General features: G+C 31.7%; 3 protein-coding genes across 6 annotated transcripts; 1 reads left to right on the plus strand and 2 right to left on the minus strand.

Moving 5' to 3' along the window:
* Positions 1-60: 60 nt before the first annotated feature.
* LOC124431984 (DNA topoisomerase 3-beta-1) lies at positions 61-4,285 on the minus strand. Its single transcript, XM_046980427.1, has 14 exons — positions 3,812-4,285; positions 3,569-3,711; positions 3,296-3,490; positions 3,049-3,216; positions 2,847-2,975; positions 2,648-2,766; positions 2,370-2,570; positions 2,032-2,236; positions 1,765-1,947; positions 1,479-1,688; positions 1,171-1,388; positions 878-1,102; positions 532-793; positions 61-461 (listed from the first exon to the last, which is right to left on the minus strand). The coding sequence occupies exons 1-14, from the start codon at positions 3,900-3,902 to the stop codon at positions 255-257; spliced, it is 2,556 nt and encodes an 851-aa protein (XP_046836383.1). The 5' UTR covers positions 3,903-4,285; the 3' UTR covers positions 61-254.
* A 290-nt stretch (positions 4,286-4,575) lies between these two features.
* LOC124432087 (pyruvate dehydrogenase phosphatase regulatory subunit, mitochondrial) lies at positions 4,576-8,989 on the plus strand. 3 transcript variants are annotated; one of them, XM_046980644.1, is made up of 15 exons: positions 4,578-4,990; positions 5,061-5,184; positions 5,265-5,477; positions 5,557-5,720; positions 5,803-5,966; positions 6,046-6,229; positions 6,369-6,574; positions 6,639-6,954; positions 7,035-7,192; positions 7,310-7,458; positions 7,633-7,840; positions 7,924-8,013; positions 8,106-8,285; positions 8,369-8,569; positions 8,694-8,989. In XM_046980644.1, exons 2-15 carry the CDS (start codon positions 5,111-5,113, stop codon positions 8,901-8,903), a joined length of 2,517 nt encoding a protein of 838 aa, XP_046836600.1. In that variant the 5' UTR covers positions 4,578-4,990; positions 5,061-5,110; the 3' UTR covers positions 8,904-8,989. The 3 variants fall into 3 exon arrangements, with proteins under 3 accessions (XP_046836599.1, XP_046836600.1, XP_046836601.1); XM_046980645.1 differs by having other exon boundaries at positions 4,578-4,885; XM_046980643.1 differs by having other exon boundaries at positions 4,576-5,184.
* On the minus strand, positions 8,949-19,595 carry LOC124432086 (CCR4-NOT transcription complex subunit 1). Of its 2 annotated transcripts, none has more exons than XM_046980642.1 (19): positions 19,210-19,595; positions 18,365-18,577; positions 17,758-18,192; positions 17,384-17,680; positions 16,329-17,272; positions 16,049-16,202; positions 14,973-15,971; positions 14,531-14,854; positions 14,227-14,340; positions 13,881-14,129; positions 13,504-13,797; positions 13,183-13,425; positions 12,660-13,076; positions 12,305-12,568; positions 12,011-12,228; positions 11,716-11,922; positions 11,505-11,625; positions 9,890-11,418; positions 8,949-9,800 (listed from the first exon to the last, which is right to left on the minus strand). In XM_046980642.1, exons 1-19 carry the CDS (start codon positions 19,309-19,311, stop codon positions 9,722-9,724), a joined length of 7,203 nt encoding a protein of 2,400 aa, XP_046836598.1. In that variant the 5' UTR covers positions 19,312-19,595; the 3' UTR covers positions 8,949-9,721. The 2 variants fall into 2 exon arrangements, with proteins under 2 accessions (XP_046836598.1, XP_046836596.1); XM_046980640.1 differs by having other exon boundaries at positions 11,499-11,625; positions 19,210-19,592.
* Positions 19,596-19,712: the final 117 nt, after the last annotated feature.

The following is a 19,712-nucleotide window of genomic DNA, read 5'->3' on the forward strand; positions in this document are numbered from 1 at the left end:
ATATTAATATACGGTTATACTTATTATAGGTGTACTTATCTTAGATTATATTTATATTACTTAAATCTGCATAAATTTTTTTATTTAATAATTTTTCCAAAAACTGATTGTTCACAAAAATTACTTGAAAACTTAATCACTTATTCTGCAATACATATACAGAATTTTGGCAATGTATTCATTTACATGTATTCATTCAATATGGAAGGAGTCCATAATGTGTGTACATACATTGACATTATTTTCGAACTTTATTAAACAAAATACGCTGCAAGCTGAGCCATTTTATCCTTTGGAGGACGTGGTTTGCCACGACTACGGCCTTTGGCATGTCCACGTCCACGAGTTGCAACTGGTTTTGATGCTACTGCTCTATGTTTTTCAACAAGCGCTCTAAATGCCGGGGTACAGAAAATACACCCAGATGTTTCAGTTGCTTCATCGGGTAATTTACTTTTATCCTAAAATCGAACAATTATATCAGCGACATGGAAAATGTTATAATGTAAAGAACAGATTATTAATTATCACCTGTTTATATTCAACATTTATCAACTGTGCCCCACAATCACATACATCAGAATCTACTGTTATTTTGTGAGCATTTTCAAACAAATGAATAATAACATCACAACGATTGCACCCAACTTTCCATTTAGGTGCTGCTGAAGGATCCAGAACAAGAATTCCTGTATCACATTCCAAACAACTGGATACTCCATTAGAATTTAAACCATGGGGACATGTTGGATGTGTACATAAATTACAACCACTCATTCCTTTCTTCATATCTCTAAAAATTTCAAATATAACATTTATATTATTATTACACACTATATTGTGTATAAATTAAAATTTATACTTTGTATATATTTACCTAAAAGGTGGATTATTATAGCAATATGGACAAAATGTATAACTCTTGCCTCTTGCTCCAGTTGACCAAGACAATAATTCAAAGTCATCTAGTGGACACTTTAATTCTTTATAAATACGAATATTTCCATTTTGAGGTAGATTATACGTTTCATTACAGTGTGCGCAATGCATTCTTGATGGTTTGGTTTGTATATACTTCATATAACGTCGACATTTACCACACCTGTATGATTTAATATAATATAACAAATTTCCAAAGTTAAATTGAACAAAAAATAATTTACTTTATACCTTGAATGTGCTTTACCAGAAGCTGAAAGTGGAGAAAAGGATACTTCAAACAACTGATCCATGGCTTCTATACTTTCTACAAAATAATGAAACTTTTGTCTAAAAATTTCCACTGTATGTTGTAAAACAGCATGAAAATCTGCACGACCCTGTGCTATTAAATTCAATTGTTCTTCTACTGCCGACCTCATAGTTGGTAAAACTAATTCTGGATCTATCTAAATACAAAAATCATTATAATAAATATAAATATAACAAATAAATTGCATATATTTCATCATACAATGATAGATAACATTGGAAAGTACCTTTTGATACCCATGAACTAAAACTATACCTAATGAAGTAGGTACTAGTTTTCTTCCTGCTGCAATGGTAACATAATTTCGCATACAAATATTGTTTATGTGTACTGGAATAGAAGCATCTGTTCCAATACCATGCTTTTCCATAAGTGATATTAATTCTGCTTCTGTTAAATAATCCGGAGGTTGAGTGTAACATTCAACTAATTTGGCCTGTAAATAAGAAGACAATTTTGTTATAGCATTACGAAAAATATAAAAATAAAATTTAATAGATAATATAATTAACCTCTTGAATATCAACTTTCTCTCCAAATGAAATCTTTGGAAGCGTATCATTGGTTCCAAGTGATTGCCAAGTAAGAATACTAGTATATCCAGGATCTAGTAATGTACGCCCGGTTGCAGTAAATAATTCCATCCCTATTTCAAATTTGATTACCGTGCTCAAATATTTACAATCTCGTGCCACCTAATATTTGAAATTAATTATGTAAATAATTATATATGAATATGCACATTTTTTGTTTACAGTTTCAATAAAATTCTTACTTACAGTTGCAATAAAATGTCGCGTAATATAATCATATAATCTCCACGCATCACCATCTAATTCATTTCTAGTAGCATGTTTCATAGGAGTAATAGGTGGATGATCTCCAACATCTGTACCTTTTCTTGGAGTATTAATTCCTCTTTCTAATATTTTTTGTACTTGTTCCCCCCATTCTGGATTATTTTGTTGTTGCTTTAATACTGTCCTAAGAATAATAAAAATCTTAAGTAAATAAAAATGAGAATTTATTGTATTATGTAATTATATGTACGTAAAAAAAACGTTTAAAATTAAAAACAATATAATATTAACTAATATACTCCTTTGTTCCTACTTACATTAAGTCGAAATTATCAGGATATGATGTCGTTTCTGTTCTGGGATAACTAATGTATCCTTGGGTATATAAACGTTCTGCTATCTGCATAGCATGATGAGGTCCCATTCCCAAACCAGAGCTGGCTACTCTCATCAATTCTATCGTATTTAAAGCTATAGGACGTGGTTTTGTTTTTTCTGTACTTTGCACACTTACTACACTGAATATAATATAACGAAATATTTTGTGCTTTATACTATATATACTATATATGTCATATATTTATAAAATACTCACGTTGCATGCGTATACTCTTTAACATGATTTAAAAACATATTTGCCACTTCTTTATCAAAAGATCTTATACGACTCCAAGTCAATGTAATATCTTGTCCATCTGGTGATTTGATTGTAACCTATCAAATATTTAAATTCATATAGAAATTATTATTCTCATAATATTTTTATTTATTTTTAATAACAAAAAAATAAATACCTGGAGGACCCAATACGGATCAGGCTTGAAAGTCTGAATTTCATCATGCCTTTGAACACAAAATCCCAAGGTTGGTGTTTGGCATGGACCATAAGAAATAAGTGACACATCTAAGTCACCATATTTTCCCTAAAATTTAAAAATTATACAATAATGTATTTTTTTATATATATATAGATAAAAAAGTATCAAAGAGTTATACTTGAAAGAATTTTGTTTGAAATCTGGTAAATGCACAACCAATCCGCAAATCAAGCTCTTGACGTGCATCTACGCTTTTAGCTTCATTCTCATTAGGTTTAATAAGATTAACAAAAGCATTTTTTATATCTTTCTCAGTAATCGCAGAAAATCTAGCACGCCAAATGTCCTATAAAATTTTTAAATATAATTAATTTAGGGAATACAATGTATATATACAAAAAAAATTAAAAATATCATTAGATTACATTTGGAGTTAATTTTCTAGATGATCCTTGTTGAACAGCATGGATTACTTCAAAACAAATATTTTCACCTTCCTTATCACAATCTAACCATAATATTAAATAATCACAATGTGCACCTTCTTTTGCGAGAAAATATGGAATTTTTAGTTTTGGTGCTGCTTCCTTCTTTTCTGTAGGGCATGAAAATAATTCTACCTAAAAGATTGGTATTATCTATAAAATGATTCCAATGCATATAATTTAATACATTTATATTATACATCAAAAACACACAGGATCAACTTTATCCCAATTATTATATTTGCCAATAAAGTCTAAAGTCATAACATGACCACAGACAGATGTCATTTTGAAGTTCACTGTTTCTGATCGGAACTGTCCTATCCATTCATGTATTGAACATGATCCATTAAGAGCTAAATAAATACAATTATAAAATATATAATATATATATAAATATAAATTATCTAAGTTAAAAATAAAAGCTAAAATTATAGTAAAAAAATATCTAATTACCTTTTGTTGATGCACACCGACCATTACTAAGAATATTAGCAAGAGAAGCTGCCAAAGATGGCTTCTCTGCAACCATTAATGCAGTCTTCATATTTATTATATTCTAAATGTTATCCACTTTACATATCTTGTAAAAACCTTTTACAGAACTTTCTCCTTCAAGCTTAAAAATCTTAACATTCATTTACAAATGAATTGTAAATTAGATCAGTCGGTATTCTAACTATCATTTTTTAGATTTGAATAGGAGATTCTAATAAATAAATTAATTTATTTTAATATCACCTCTTTCAATCTTCCATTAGTTTATAATAATAATGAATAATAATAAATTAACATTCGCAAAATCTTATATCCAGAAAGTTTGAACAGACTAAAATAATTAAATCTCCATGTTATTAATGATAATAACCATGGTACACAGTTAACATTAACTATTGTGTTTACTTAGAGCCGCCATCACAGAGGTCTCTGATACTTTCTCAATTATAGCGCCTCTAGTAGAATATTCAAACATTAATGTCTCTCTTTCTCTCTCTCTCTCTTTCTCTTTCTCTCTCTCTCTCTCTCTCTTTCTCTCTCTCTCTCTCTCTATATATATATATATATATATATATATATATATATATATCATATATAGATATACATAACACACACACATAAATGCTATTGTGTGCATTTCATAATTATATGATAAAGAGAAAAACAACATTTTTTTTAACTAAATATGATATTTAATGATTTCATTTTTATTTTTGAAATTGATGAATTTTTATCGAGGATTTCAATAATACAAATAAGTAAAATTTTTGAATTATGTAGTGCTTCGACATGGTGAATTTTGATCATGTGCCAAAAATATAAATAAAAATTCATCCTTTGATGACTATATTTAAAAACATACTATTTTAATCCAAAATAAATATTATTTTATGTACTATTTAATGTATCTGCATTATGATAAAAAATGGAAAACAGAGTGTTACATAAATTATAATATTTTCTTATTAACATACGAAATAACATAGTATAACTTGATTTATGTATTTTTATACATACTCGCTCGTAAATAAAGTAAGGATATAAAAATTATAAAATAAGACGTACCTGTCATATTAGACGAAGATGTGGCTACGTTCGAAAAATGTTTATAATAAATTTATGACAGGACAACGGAAGGTTATTTTAATTAACCAAAAACAAGTAAGATTTATTTCAAAATCTACTAACTCTACAATTACAAATTCAGATGATTATCCTCCAAAAGAAGCACAAGTGGTTATATGTGGTGGTGGTGTTATGGGAGGCTCAGTCGCTTATTATTTATCTTTAATGGGATTGGGATCTGAAACCGTTCTTGTAGAAAGCAGCAGGTACATATTATGTTTCATTTGAAATTAAATATGAAAATATTCTTTCATTTCATTATTTGAATTCTTGTTATATCTTGAAGATTGGGAGGTGGTACGACATGGCATGCATCTGGTCTAGTCGGTGCTTTTAAACCAAGTTTAGCACAGGTGAAATTGGCGCAGGATAGTATAGCATTATACAAACATTTAGAAGGAAAAGGTCTTTCTACTGGTTGGAAGCAATGTGGTAGTCTTTCTTTAGCACGTACAAGAGACCGTATGACAGCATTTCGACGAATGAAAGCTCAATCTGTGTAAGAATCTAATATATAATACAACAATTAACTTTATATGTAGTATAACTTTAATATATAAATCTAACTTATTTCACAGATCACGAAATATCGAATGTTACTTAGTTTCACCAGAGGAAGCTAAACAATTGTGTCCATTATTACGCGTAGATGATCTCATTGGTGGATTATGGATTCCTGGTGATGGAGTAGGAGATCCATATCAAATATGTTTAACATTGATTAAAGAAGCTAAAAAGAATGGTATTCATTTCTTTTTTTTTGTAAATTATAAAAAACATTTTATAGGATTTGTTTATATCGTTATTATCTCGTTGTTTATTAGGTGTTAGAGTTTATGAAAATTGCAAAGTCACTAAAATCATTAATGAAGATAATCGTATAAAAGCTGTTGAAACCACACATGGCACAATAAAATGTGAACATTTTGTAAATTGTGCTGGATTTTGGGCACGTAACGTAGGAAAACTAAGTGAGCCATATGTAAAGGTTGTATTACTTGTTTTTCTTATATTATAATTAAAATTCAGTAAATTTGTCCATATGAATATTATCAAAATATTACCAGGTACCTCTTCATCCGGTGGAGCATTATTATTTGCATACGAAGCCTGTTAATGGTTTAGATCCTATGACACCAGTAATACGTGATTTAGATGGCTACATTTACTTCAGAGAAAATAATGGCTGTATATTAGCAGGTGGTTTTGAACCAGTTGCAAAACCAGCATTTGAAGATGGGTCCATACCTGGTTAGATATAGATGTAAATCTGTTTTATGCATCATCGCTTATTATTTGTAGAAATACAATTATTTAATGCAATCATTTGTTAAAATACATTTCATAAACAAGTATCTTTCTGATTGATATCATAATTAATTGCTTTCAGAAAGTACTGATGACAGATTTCTGCCTGAAGATTGGGATCATTTTCATATTTTATTAGAAGAAATGCTTCATAGAATCCCAAGTTTAGGAAATGTAATTTTAGAAAAATTGTGCAATGGTCCTGAAGCGTTTTCTCCAGATTGTAAATGGATCGTTGGAGAAGCTCCAGAAATACGTAATTATTACGTAGCCGCTGGTATGAAAACAGTAAGTAAACGTTTCAACATTTTTTATTTACTCTGAAATCCCTCTAAATAAAATTTTTAATAAGGTTGGTATATCAGCTGCTGGTGGAGTTGGCCGTGCTACTGCAGAATTAATAGTTAATGGATCAACTTCATTAGATATGTACGAATTAGATGTTTCTCGTTTTCTTGGTTTACACAATAATCGTAAATTTTTACGTGACCGAGTAAAAGAAGTACCTGGAATGCATTATGCATTACAATATCCTCATCATGAATTTAAAACTGGCAGAAATTTAAGAATGTCACCAATTTATCCAAAGCTTAGAGAAGCTGGTGCTGTTTTTGGTCAAGTGATGGGATATGAACGACCATCTTGGTTTCAACACCTTAATGAAAGTGGTAATCTTATTACATTCGATATAATTGCATAATTGCACATTAATGAAGATCAAATATACTAACAGTAATATTTAATATAGATTTAGATTCAACTGATATATTCCAGAATTATAAACTGGCATATACAAATACATTTAGCAAGCCACCATGGTTCGAACGAGTTAGTTTGGAGTACGCAACTTGTCGGGAATCAATTGGGCTCAGTGATTATTCTTCTTTTACTAAAATCGACTTATGGGTACTTATTATCTATAAATTAGATATTTATATTTAAGACAATAATTATATAGAATATTGAAATATATAATACATCATTATACAATATAACTCACATCTATTTTTTTAATTTTCTTAGTCTAATGGTATGGAGGTAGTAGATTTATTGCAATATTTATGTTCAAACGACGTTGATGTACCTGTAGGCAGTATCATCCATACTGGAATGCAAAATTATCGTGGTGGTTATGAAAATGATTGCAGCTTAGCACGAATTGCACCAAATCAGTAAGTATATTTTATACAGTGTATATATATATATATATATATATATATATATATATATATATATTATATATATATATATTATATATTATATATATATATTATATATATATTATATATATTATATATATATATATTATATATATACATATATATAAACTGCTTATTGTATTTCAGCTATATGATGATTGCACCAACCATCCAACAAACACGCTGTAAATACTGGATTAGTAGACATTTGCCATCTGATGGCTCTGTTGCTGTATCTGATGTGACATCAGCATATACTGCAATTTGTATCATGGGACCTGCTACAAGACAATTATTGAGTGAATTAACTGACACAGATTTGAATCCTAAGAACTTCCCATTTTTCACATTCAAAGTATATCTTTGATAAATGTATTTTTTGTTTTTTCTTTTTTTTTTTTTTTTTGTATTTTTTAAGAAATTTCTAATTCTTTATAGGAGTTAGATGTTGGCCTTGCCAATGGAATTCGTACAATGAATTTAACACATACTGGAGAATTGGGCTATGTCTTGTATATTCCAAACGAAGTAAATGAAATATTTTTGTTTGTTTTAATATAACAATAAACTTATACCAAACTTAGAAGTAGTAATATAAATAAATTGTTATATATTTTTAGTTCGCACTGCACGTTTACACGAGATTAATAGAAGCTGGTGGAAAGTATGGAATAAAGCATGCTGGTTATTATGCAACACGAGCATTAAGAGTGGAAAAATTTTATGCATTTTGGGGCCAGGATTTAGATACTTTTACTACTCCTTTGGAATGTGGTCGCGCATGGAGAGTAAAATTTGATGTAAGTAATAATACGACATATCTTTCCATTATCCATATACATATTTTATAATTTTACTAACAATTATATGTTTTATCCGATAGAAAGGAGTTGATTTCATAGGACGAGATGCGCTTTTAAAACAACGTGAAGAAGGAGTGAAACGTAAATACGTTCAATTATTGTTAAATGATCATGACCTTGAATTTGATACATGGTGTTGGGGTGGTGAGCCAATATATCGAAATGGAAAATATTGTGGTATGACAACCACTACAGGCTATGGTTTTACATTTAAAAAACAGGTAACAAGTTTTCTCCTAATTTGTAACTTTAAAATCTTCTCTCATTCGATTAATCACCGAATAAATGTAAATGTAATTAAAATTGATTTTAATACATTAATAGATTAGATAATTTGTACTATAGGTTTGTCTTGGATTTGTACAAAACTTTGATTCAAAGGGTCAGCCACAAGAGGTAACAAATGAATATGTATTGTCAGGCGATTATGAAGTGGATGTTGCGGGAATAAAGTTTCACGCAAAATGCCACTTGCATAGTCCAAATTTACCAACTAAGTTCCCTGATAAGGAAAGAGATGCGTATCATGCGACACGTGATCATCATACTTTGTAATTTCTTGTAAGCGTAAGCTTTCGATTTCTGTACAAACAATGTATGTAGAAAGTTTAATAAATTATTTAATAAGTGTCATTCATAAATCACTACATCAAAAACTTGTTTTATAAACGTATTATATATATATATAAAGAGGAACACGCGCATTAAATACATTAATGTTTCTCCGTTTGCATTTCATGGCTACAGTCCTTAAAAAACTACACCACCATATAGTTTTTTTTTTTTTTTTAACTACATCCTATGTCACAGAATTCCAAATGCATCATAAAACATTTGGAAAATATTTACTAAATTATCATACCACGATATATTAATCTTAATGTCGAATGAATATATTCTATATATTTGCTCTTATAACGTAAATTTATATTATTAAATTTAATCTAAAAAAGTTTTTAATGCTATAATATATTGAACACCATTATTTGCATGTATTTCTCAACATGATGCGTTTTATACCGACATTTGTGCTATAACATTTACTATGTATAATGACACACTCTCTCCCCTTCTTCTCATATACATTCTTCGAAAGACACGTTTCATGAGGCTGTATATTCGTTGCTTTCATTCCATTAATGCAACGATAGTTTTTATTAAAATATTAACATAATAATAGGTTTCACTTACTCTAGATCAATTGATACACTTAATATATATTGTTATACAATATCTAGCCATCGAGTAATATTAAGCCCAAAGTATGGTACATCTATTCGTACATCAACAACTTTTTACACGCGATTATTTACGATTGTTTGTTAGTTTTTTTTTACTGTACATAAATCGACAATGGAAAGCAAAATATCCTATCACTCCGGAATCTCTGGTTCGGGTGTCGGCTGCACTTGTTTTTGAACCATACATGATCGAGCTACAGACTCGAACAATCTGCAATGAAAGCATGAGTTGAATACCACATATATATAAATACATACATATATATGTAAATGAAATAAAAAAGAAATATTTATACATACTTTTCAATTTCTGGAGCACAATGAACAAACTCGTGCGTCCAGAATTTGTATGTAGGATTCTTAATGAGTTCGATGAATGTAATAAGAAGACCCCAAGGATGAGGTCTATTGACAATAAGTCTTTCAAGAAGAACCCTCGTAATTTGTTCCTGTATAGCTTCGGTATTAGCTTCGGCAAATAAATAAAGAAGTGTACAACTGAAATAATGCGTATGACTATTGGGATAGCGAAGCTGATTAGCAATTGCATTTAAAAATAAGTAACGACCTTCGGTATCGAGATCAACAGCAAGATTTTGAAATATGTCCATGTGAGCGGAATGTGCAATCGTGGACATGTTAGGTGTATGACCTTTACTGCGTATGAAAGCAATAGCTTGTGTTCCAACGTAAAGAACCAAAGCGTTCATCAATTGAATATTATACCTTACACCAGCTTCCTGTGAGACTTGTAAATTACTACGTAATTCTGACAAAAAGGTGACCGGAGCACGGGCTTTCAAATAAGAATCTAATTCCTTTTTAAAACTGAGTGGTTGAATCATCGAAGCAAAATTAGTAAGCACTCTAGGAGCGTGTGCGATTTCTTGAAGCATATCGACTTTTAAATTTGGAGTGAACGGATCAGGTAAGCGCATATTTCTTGGAAATGCGCTTAAAATGAGATTTCTCATTTGTATACAATTTGGTGGAATTACGTCACAAAATCCATAATGATAATCGCAAAGGAACTCAGGAAAATCATGTAGTAATACCAGTAACACCCGAAGAGTACCTTTATATAGAAGCGTTACGGGTTTTGCCAGTTCTGCATTACGCAGATACGGTGCTAGATATTTAAATAAATCGATGAGAAGTTGAGCGTACATTCCCCAACATTTTTGTTGTGGAGTAATAGCGAGCATACGTCCAATGAAAACCCTGTGCGAAACAAGCTCTAACCAGGCATAACAAAAGCCCGAAGCTTTGGCAGGTCTCAATATGTGTAACGTATGACAGAAGGCTGTTAAAACTTGATAATTGACTGCCTCTAAAACAGGTTCAGGGGCACAAAGCTCTAAAAAGAGCATGATGAAAATTCGATGATAAGGTAATTGCTGGAAATCTGTACCACGCATTTCGTGATCTTGCAGTAACACTCCAGCAACTATTCCAAGTACTTTGTTTAATAAGTTGATTTTCGTATGAGTATTTGTTGTGTCGCCAGAATGTTTGACTAAGAGCGCAACTAAGCGCACAAAAGCGTCTAACGAGTGGAAACATTTTGCGCGAACAACAGAAGGAACTGCATTGGTTTCAGCCAATGCACGATAACAAAGGTCCACGCACATTTGAGTGCTTAATTTAAAAAATCTAGTTATGAGGTCATCAGTTTTTAAAATGCCATGAATGTTCATTTGATGGACAAACATTCCAAATGCTTTAGTAGGATCACGAGCATGGGTAGGACTATGATGCATTGAAACCCATTCACGTAATAAGTATTCGGTCTTCTCCATTAATCCTGGTGGATCATCGAAATCACGGGCCTGTAATTAAGAAAAAAGAAACAAGTGACAATCGTTATAACAAATGTCTTTGGACCTAAAATACCGCAGAATTTACTTACTCTCACCTGGAGAATTCCAGAGTGGATGTGTGCTGTCGGTCCTGCAGGAGCACGATCGGCTAATACTGCAGGGTCATGGTTTGCACGTAACGATTCTATTAGACTAGTAAGTCTAAAGAGTGGAATTCTATAAGAGCATAAATATAAATGACATACATAATATATATATATAAAAGAAAAAACAATATAATATTTGTAACATTAACGCAATATTTACCCTTCTGGTGGGGCTCTATGATGTGCTATTCTTACAAGTATTTCAATCGTATGAAACAGATCAGATTCTGTTACATGTGTCGTTTGTCTCTCATCAATGAGATATAGTTGAACCAATTGCATAGCAAACGCAGTTGCCATAGCATTACTAGCATCCATAGCTTGTGCTAGAGCTAAATCATATTGTGGAAGACTGATCAAATGAGATCTAAAATCAAAACATACGCATTATTTCATATAAATTTGCACTGTGAATTATATGCCGTAGCTATTGCATTTTCTATTTTTAAACATACCTTATTAAACAATCTACGGCTTCGAAATTATAACGAAAATCTTCTCTACATTCTGTTAAGAAACGGGTAACATGTTTGTTCGTCCACTGCATACCATAAGCACGTGGATCTTGAAGACATTTCAGAATGCGTAAATGAAGTTCTCTATAACGCAAAACGATTTCCGAATCTGTCACTCCGCTAGAAATAGTAGGACCATCTAGTAATCCTTCTACAGCCTGAAATATTCGTAGACAAAATTGATTTTGTTAATAAGATATTAATTTCAAATATTTTGTGTTATGGCTTTCTTACTTTTTTTAGAAGCGTCATTGCAGCACCTGCATCCCTTGATCTTCTAGTAAGGATGATAGACTCTAAAAGACTATGAAGTGCTACGTGTTGTGGGGGTGGTGCAGCTGGACCCATTGCAGAAAGCAATACATCTACTTCAGCTGCAAGTTTTTCTAACATTGCTCCTACTTCATCGTTACTTACAGCGGCTGCATATGCAGCTACTTGTTGAGCCGTTGCTACTGCAACAGCTGGATTAGTAGCAAACGGAACTACTGCAGTTTCCTTAAAAACAAAAGGAAAAAAAAAAGAGAAAAAAGTGAAAAGAATTGATATTAACGATATTATAAAAAAAATTATTTCATTAAAAGATTACCGTTACTGGTTTTGGCACAAAAAGTGCTTGTGTATCTCTTTCAGATAATGGTAAGAATCCAGGTATATTTCTGGCAAATTCTTCATAAACGGCCATTTGTTGAGGAGTTATCCCGCCTACTTTTAATCGAATCTGTTCTGGCATCCTTTCAGCTTGATACTTAGCTAAAGGATCACAATATCTTCTTCCTTCTTGTCGTGCAATTTTTCGTAATTCTATTTCATTAAGTAAACGTTTATCCATCTCTGGGATAGCTTTTTCAACAGCAGTCTTTTGTACAAATGCGCAAGCAAGTTCCATATTATCGGCAGCTACAACAGTTGCAGCTTGCTCTGCTAATTCTTTTTGCTGAGGAGTTGTACCCATCATAGCTGTTAGAAAGGCTTGCTTTAAATTTGTACTTATTGATGCTAAAATCTAGAAAAAAGAAAAAAAACTAATATATTATATAAAAAAGAAAAAAAAAATGATATATTATACACGATTGTATCGTATATTTTTTATCATGTAAGTTAATACTTACCTGATCTCTACATGTAATCATAGCCATTCCAGCAGTTAAATTACGAACCATATGACGTGCTGCTGTTCGCATCCTTACTTCCTCAGGATCCAAAGCAAAGTCTTTCCTTACGATTTGTTCACTTGTAGTCAAAGCTATTTTAATAGATCGATCAACAACTGGATGAATCCATTCTTGTATAGCTCTTTCAACAGCAGGACGAACAAATTGTTTTAAATGAGGATGCGTTTGGAACAAAGGTAGCTGAAAATGAAAGATATAATGTAAAAAATTTACGATCTCAATTATATCTTTCAAACGCTAAAATCTATTTATATATACTTGATTATTTATGGTGATATGTTGAGAGATATTGGTAATGCCTGTAACAGATATATCCATATAACTAAAACGTGGTTCTGGTGGTCCAGTAGGTAAAGATGGTGTAGTGTTAGCAGGAGGTGCTGATTGAGCAACAATAGTTCCTGTTGTTGTAGGTCCGACTAATTCTTCAATAGGGGCTTGTGTCTGTTGTTGATTATTTCCTGCTTCTGTTTTCTTATTTGGATGTGATAATTGATAATCCAAGTTACGTAATTTTTCAGGATCTTTTAAATAAACTGCTGGTTTTAATTCCTATACAATCAAATAATTATCTCATTATTTGAACAAGATAAACATACAAAAATTATAGTTTACATAGTTATTGTAAAACTTACTCCAACATCGATGCTTAAGTTTTTACAAAGCACTTCAATTTCAAATTTTAAATTTAATTTTAAGTCTGGTTCTTGATGAAGTTCTGCTAGCACATTCATAATTGCCATTGTCCATGGATTAGGAGGACGAAAAACACGACTTTTTGCACAACTTTCCAAGACTTTTGCAACAAAAGGTACAACATAAAGAAGTTCTTGTTGACCTTTGTGATATGCTTCTACTAACAAGCTTTTTAAATCAATATCCACCTATTGTATTAAAATTGAAATGTTATAATAACATATATAATGCATTTTACAAAAATTGTATGCATCCAAACAATTTGAATATACTAAAAAAAATTACCTGTAAAATAGGTTTATTTCTACCAAGGGTTAACATTCCAAGCCAATGCCCCAAGTTTTTTAAAAGAGATCGATCAGAAAAATTTGCTATTCCTTTATCACTCCGTAATAATACCTAAGGAAACATATATATACATACATATATATATATATATATATATATATATATATATATATATATATACATACATATATATATACATATATATATATATATATATATATATATATATATATATATGTATAAATTAATAGCTATCTAATATAAAAGATTTACATATAAAGGAATGCTTTGTTGTACTTACCTTGATATTTCTGAATGTTTCTCTAGTTACCATTTTATTAACTTCTGGAAGCTTTAAGCAATCAAGGAAATTAGAATATAAGGCATGAAAATTTAATTCAATGCTAGCACGTTTCATCACTAAATATTGGGCCATCCAAGGCCAATAATCTTCAGTAACTATTTCTCGAATTTCATCACATTTTTGTTGTAAATTAAGTTGACTAAGATTGTTGAAAATAAATGCAGTCTTGTCTTGTAACGCTTCAGGCGGTGTCGTAATTTTTTCCTCTTTATCCGTTGCTACAAGCAACGTATCAATATTAGTTGCATTTGCAATAGAGGGCTAAAATAAAAACAATCTTTTGATTATATAAGACAATGATGAATAAATATAATAATATAAAATGTTGTTGAATAAAAATAAGCTCTAAAAAAAAAAAATTTATCTTCTATCAACTTACTCTGGCAGAAAGTGAAGTAGTTGGTGTTGTAGAAGGCTTAGCCTGAGTAGTACTTGTTGTTATAGTTGTTGTTGTAATAGTTTTATATGGTGTTGTAACTGGAGCTAACATAGCAGCTAATGTTTTTGGAAGGACAGGACCTTGAGGTCGAGTAGGAGGTTCTTGTCCTTGTAGACCGTATTCTATATACTCTATTAAATGTGGTGGAAATTCACTAAAATGCTGTATGTTCCTCACGTGTTCGCAATATGTTTGATAATCTTTCAAACGACTTTTAAAACGATCCAAAGCTGTTATACCAAAGTAATACATTTTACTACCATCTGGCTTTCTCAAAGCATCCAAAACAAATCTAAGTGCCAATCCAAGTGTCATGTAGCTATTAACCAAACCTCTTTCAATAATCCCACCAAATAATTGTGCAGTTATTTGCAGTTCTTTATCTGGATATTGAGGAAAAAAACGATATTCTTCGAATAAATTTCGAAGCATACAATTGAATACCTCTCTTTCTCTTTTGTTTCCTGAATCTTGAAATTTTTTGAGCATATCAAGAACTTCATCAATTGACAATGTGGGATGAGGTGGATGATTGTATATACATTGAAAATAGCTATTCGCTTCGTCTTCAATTTCTTTAGATACATTTTGAGGCATATCAGGAAACAGATTTGATGTTTCCGGTATTCTTGCTTTTTCTATACCAGTTGGTGGGCCAAGCCGTCCTAATCCTCCTATTGTACTACCAGGTAATACAGAAGGACCCTGTGTTCCAACTGGGCCAGAATGGAGTTGTGAAGATAATGGTAACATTGGAAATGGGCTTGGAGAAGGTCCTGTTAATCTAGAAGGAGATCCAGGTGCTGAAACTAAAGGTCCTAATGCTCCTGGCAAATTAAATGCAGAACTACTAGGTGGTCCAAGACTAGATCCTAAACCCATAGAAGCAAGACTTGAACTTAAATTTCCAAGTGGATCTACTTGCTTAGAAGAAAATAACTGAAATATTAAAATAGGTATGTGATTAAGTTATGGCCAAATATGATTGATGTTTCAAGATACATTTGCATATATACCTGTCCTCCTAATGTCGCAGGATTAAATGGTTCTAATCCTCTATGTCTTAGAACCCCTGGTGGTGGTGGTCTACTCATAGTGGTTTTATTTAACATTAAACTGCAATTTTGTACCATCGTCATTATTGCTTCAGAACACTCTTGAGAAACACTCCTAAAAATAAAAGATTATCCGATTATTAATGAGTAAACCTACAGGAAAGATTTTTTTTTTTATGTTAAAATTAAATCAAAGAACTTTTATTGAAAAATAGAAAAATACTAAAATTATGAAACTTACCCGGCACATACTTGCAAACAAGCAAGAATAGTTGTGAGTGTTTCTTGTGGAAGCTGACTTGCTTTTGGCACTGTAGGATCCTCTTTTATACCAGGACCCATCACTTGCGGACACCGTCTATGTAAAAATTTTACACAAGCAGCAACAAAAACTTCTCCATGGTCTCTAATTTTATCTGTCAACCATTTTTCTAATTTCAAATATTCTCGTCGAGATGCTAGACATGCTAGGTCAATAACAAATGGAAAAGATTGCGCGTTCAATAAGGCTGATAATGCTTTAAGATCTTGTGCAACATCTAAAATGCGAGACAATCTTGTCTGATCATGGTCACCACGTATGTACCATTCAGCCATTGCATGCATAATAATGGATTTTATTTTAACATTATTTGCATGCCACGCATGGTGTAAAATCACTGCAGAATTTGGATGATTCCCAAGAAAGATAGGCATAAGTGTACTGAGTAATTCTTGCCTAAGTAAAGTTATAGGCGGATTAATTTGTAATAAAGCTAATACAAGTACGTCTGGACAATGTTGAATAGGCCATTTAAATATTTCTTGAACTGGTCCATATAAACCCCTCTCAGCCATATGTAGAAGCAGTTCAACGACATACAAAGATCTCCATGTTTGTGCTTCCTTACTATCTCCTTCAGGAGCTGCTTTCAATACATCAACAGTAACCGAATGGTATGGATAATCAGCAAAACAAAATATGTCAGGACACTTCAAAATTTGTTGTACTAAAGAAAATTGACCCTCTACATTTTCCCAATGTCGATAAAAAAGTTCAACAGGGAACACATCTGGAGGATACCCTTGATGTTGCAAACCTAATCTTAAGCCCATGATTAGCAGATTTAATCCTTGTCTATCTTTAATGATAAACTCAGCATGGTCCAATTTCACGATCACCTCATTCCACAATAATGTTGATTGCTGCAATACACACAAATATATAATGAATATTAAATATAGAGCCAAAAGACGTACATGTGTTGTTCGTATATATTATGGAACATAAATATCAAAGTTGCTTATGTTACATACTATTTCCTTTAAAGCTTGAACAAAAACTTCAACGTTCCAAGTTGTGGGAGCAATACTTTCTGAAGTTTTTTCTTTATTAGCATCTTGAGTAGAAGCAGAGTTCCCCCAAAATGATTGTAAGCCTCCAGCATCATCAAGACTATTACAACTGCGTGCCATATGAGCTAAAACTCGAGCAACGCATGCTGGAGATATTTCTCTAGCTCCTAAACCAGCTAATGCCGATCTACATTCTTCTACGCTACTAGTAAATCCGTATCCTAATTCCATGATCAACTCCACTAATGAATTGCCATCCTAAAATAGCCATTTGGAAGTAATAAAATGTTCTTAATAAAAATAAAAATAAAAATAAAAATAAAAGTTGTACCAACCATTTGATTGACAGCCATGTTTAATTCAATTTTGGCTTGCGGAGTTTCCCCGTCGCCTGGATACAAGAGTGGTGCTAGCACCACTGGTACCAGTTCACGGGGAAAATCGCGCCTTAAATTCTTGAGAAATTTTTCCTTTGCTTCGGAAGAAACACCAAATTGATTAGGAATATGAAAAACCTGTGAAAGTATAAGGTGCAAAACTTCTGGCGAAGAATCGTGTAAGCCTTCCTCGTGGTGCTTATTGCTTGTCTCCGAATTAATATAATTTTTTATTAATTCAGGTAGTTGTTTTTTAATGTGCTCGTGAGCCAATGCACGAATATCGATATTTTCAGAATGTTGTAGTACAATCGCAAAAGCAACTTCCTGTACTAGCGTCAGCCCAAGTACCTTCTTCAGATGTAAAAAAAACTTTGGCGATGAATTCAAAGTCTAAAAACAATGATTTCAATGAGCTATGGAGATAAACTATATCATTCTAAATAAGGTTAGATTCCTTCTTTATTATATTACTTCTTTTATATTTATCTATGTCAGGATAAAGGTAATACTTGGTAAAATATTGTATTAGAAAATGATAATAATAGAACATGCAATAATAAACCTTCTGATGATGTAAAGGATGATCTATTGCAAAACAGAAGTTAGAAATCAAAGAAGGCTTGCTGAGCAGATTGGTACACTCTTGCTTTAGAAGCTGTACTTGAAAATAATCCTTAGCACTTGATTCTGGTGGCTCTCCGGTTGAGAAATCGACGTAAGAGAGCAAAGAGCGCAGCAAATGTCGGTCTGCCTCCAGACCTTTCCACTGTACCAACTGAAATAGAAAACAATGACTGATTTTATAATTAACAATAATTTCTTATAAATATTTGCGTTATATAAGATCAATAAAGAAATTAGTGTATAAAAGATATATTTTATATAAATATAAAATAAATATAAGTCAGCTTACAGTATGCTTTATAGTCTATATTATATTTAAAGTAGTATGAAAATATTTTAAGATCAACTTATGGACGTCCGTACGTTGCATACTAATGGCGTAACTCCAAACGGAAAAGTTAAGTTCACAAAAGGTAAGACAAAAAGTTCGATAAATTGAATACTAATTCGAAAGAGTACGTTAGAACGTAATAATTTGAAGTTAGAAGCCAAGTTCAAGATACATTAGTGCATGATGGTTATAAGCGACAACATGGACTATGTAGATGGAAAATAATTGAGTGCATTCTAACGATAATTACTAATTATAAGGTATTTTTAACAATAAAATAAAGAAAAATAATCAAATATAATGCTTGGGAAACATATTGCGCTATCCTCGCGGACGGCGTGCCGCGTAGGAGAAGGGGTAAAGGAGATGTGCAATAGAACAACAGGTCCTTAGACCTTTTTCTTTTTCTTTTCTTTTTTTTTTTTTTTTTTTTTTTTTTTTTGTTAACTTACAATTGATATTTCTTTGCAGCTGTCCCGAAAATTTTTCTTAGTCAAATTAGCAACCAAGTAACTGATTTGTGACAAAGTAAAAGACAACGAGTCCAGGTTCATAGTTCCATGAATACGACCTCGAAAGCTTCAAACACGTTTGAAGCTTTCTTCGGTATCCACGAATTGCCTCCCCGGATTCTTTCCTCGTTAAAAGCATGAAAACTACATTGGCACAATCCTGCGACCAACATCGGGATTAATATTTTGAAATACTATTTCAGATCAACGTCATGGCGAGCACAACAGGATAATACTGAAAACGTAACACCGGGATATCACACCACACTCCAGTCTCACTTGGTCACACTCCACTGACCTCTTCAACTACTTCAACTAAATTCCTACTTGAATCAGCTAATAGTAGTAATTTCTATGATCTACCGATAGAGTACACTGTAGCGGACCAATAAGAGCGTTTCAACGGATGTCGATTACTTCAACGAAATATATTAATATCTTAT

This window comes from Vespa crabro, chromosome 23 (genome assembly GCF_910589235.1).
Source record: "Vespa crabro chromosome 23, iyVesCrab1.2, whole genome shotgun sequence".
Lineage (NCBI taxonomy): Eukaryota > Metazoa > Arthropoda > Insecta > Hymenoptera > Vespidae > Vespa > Vespa crabro.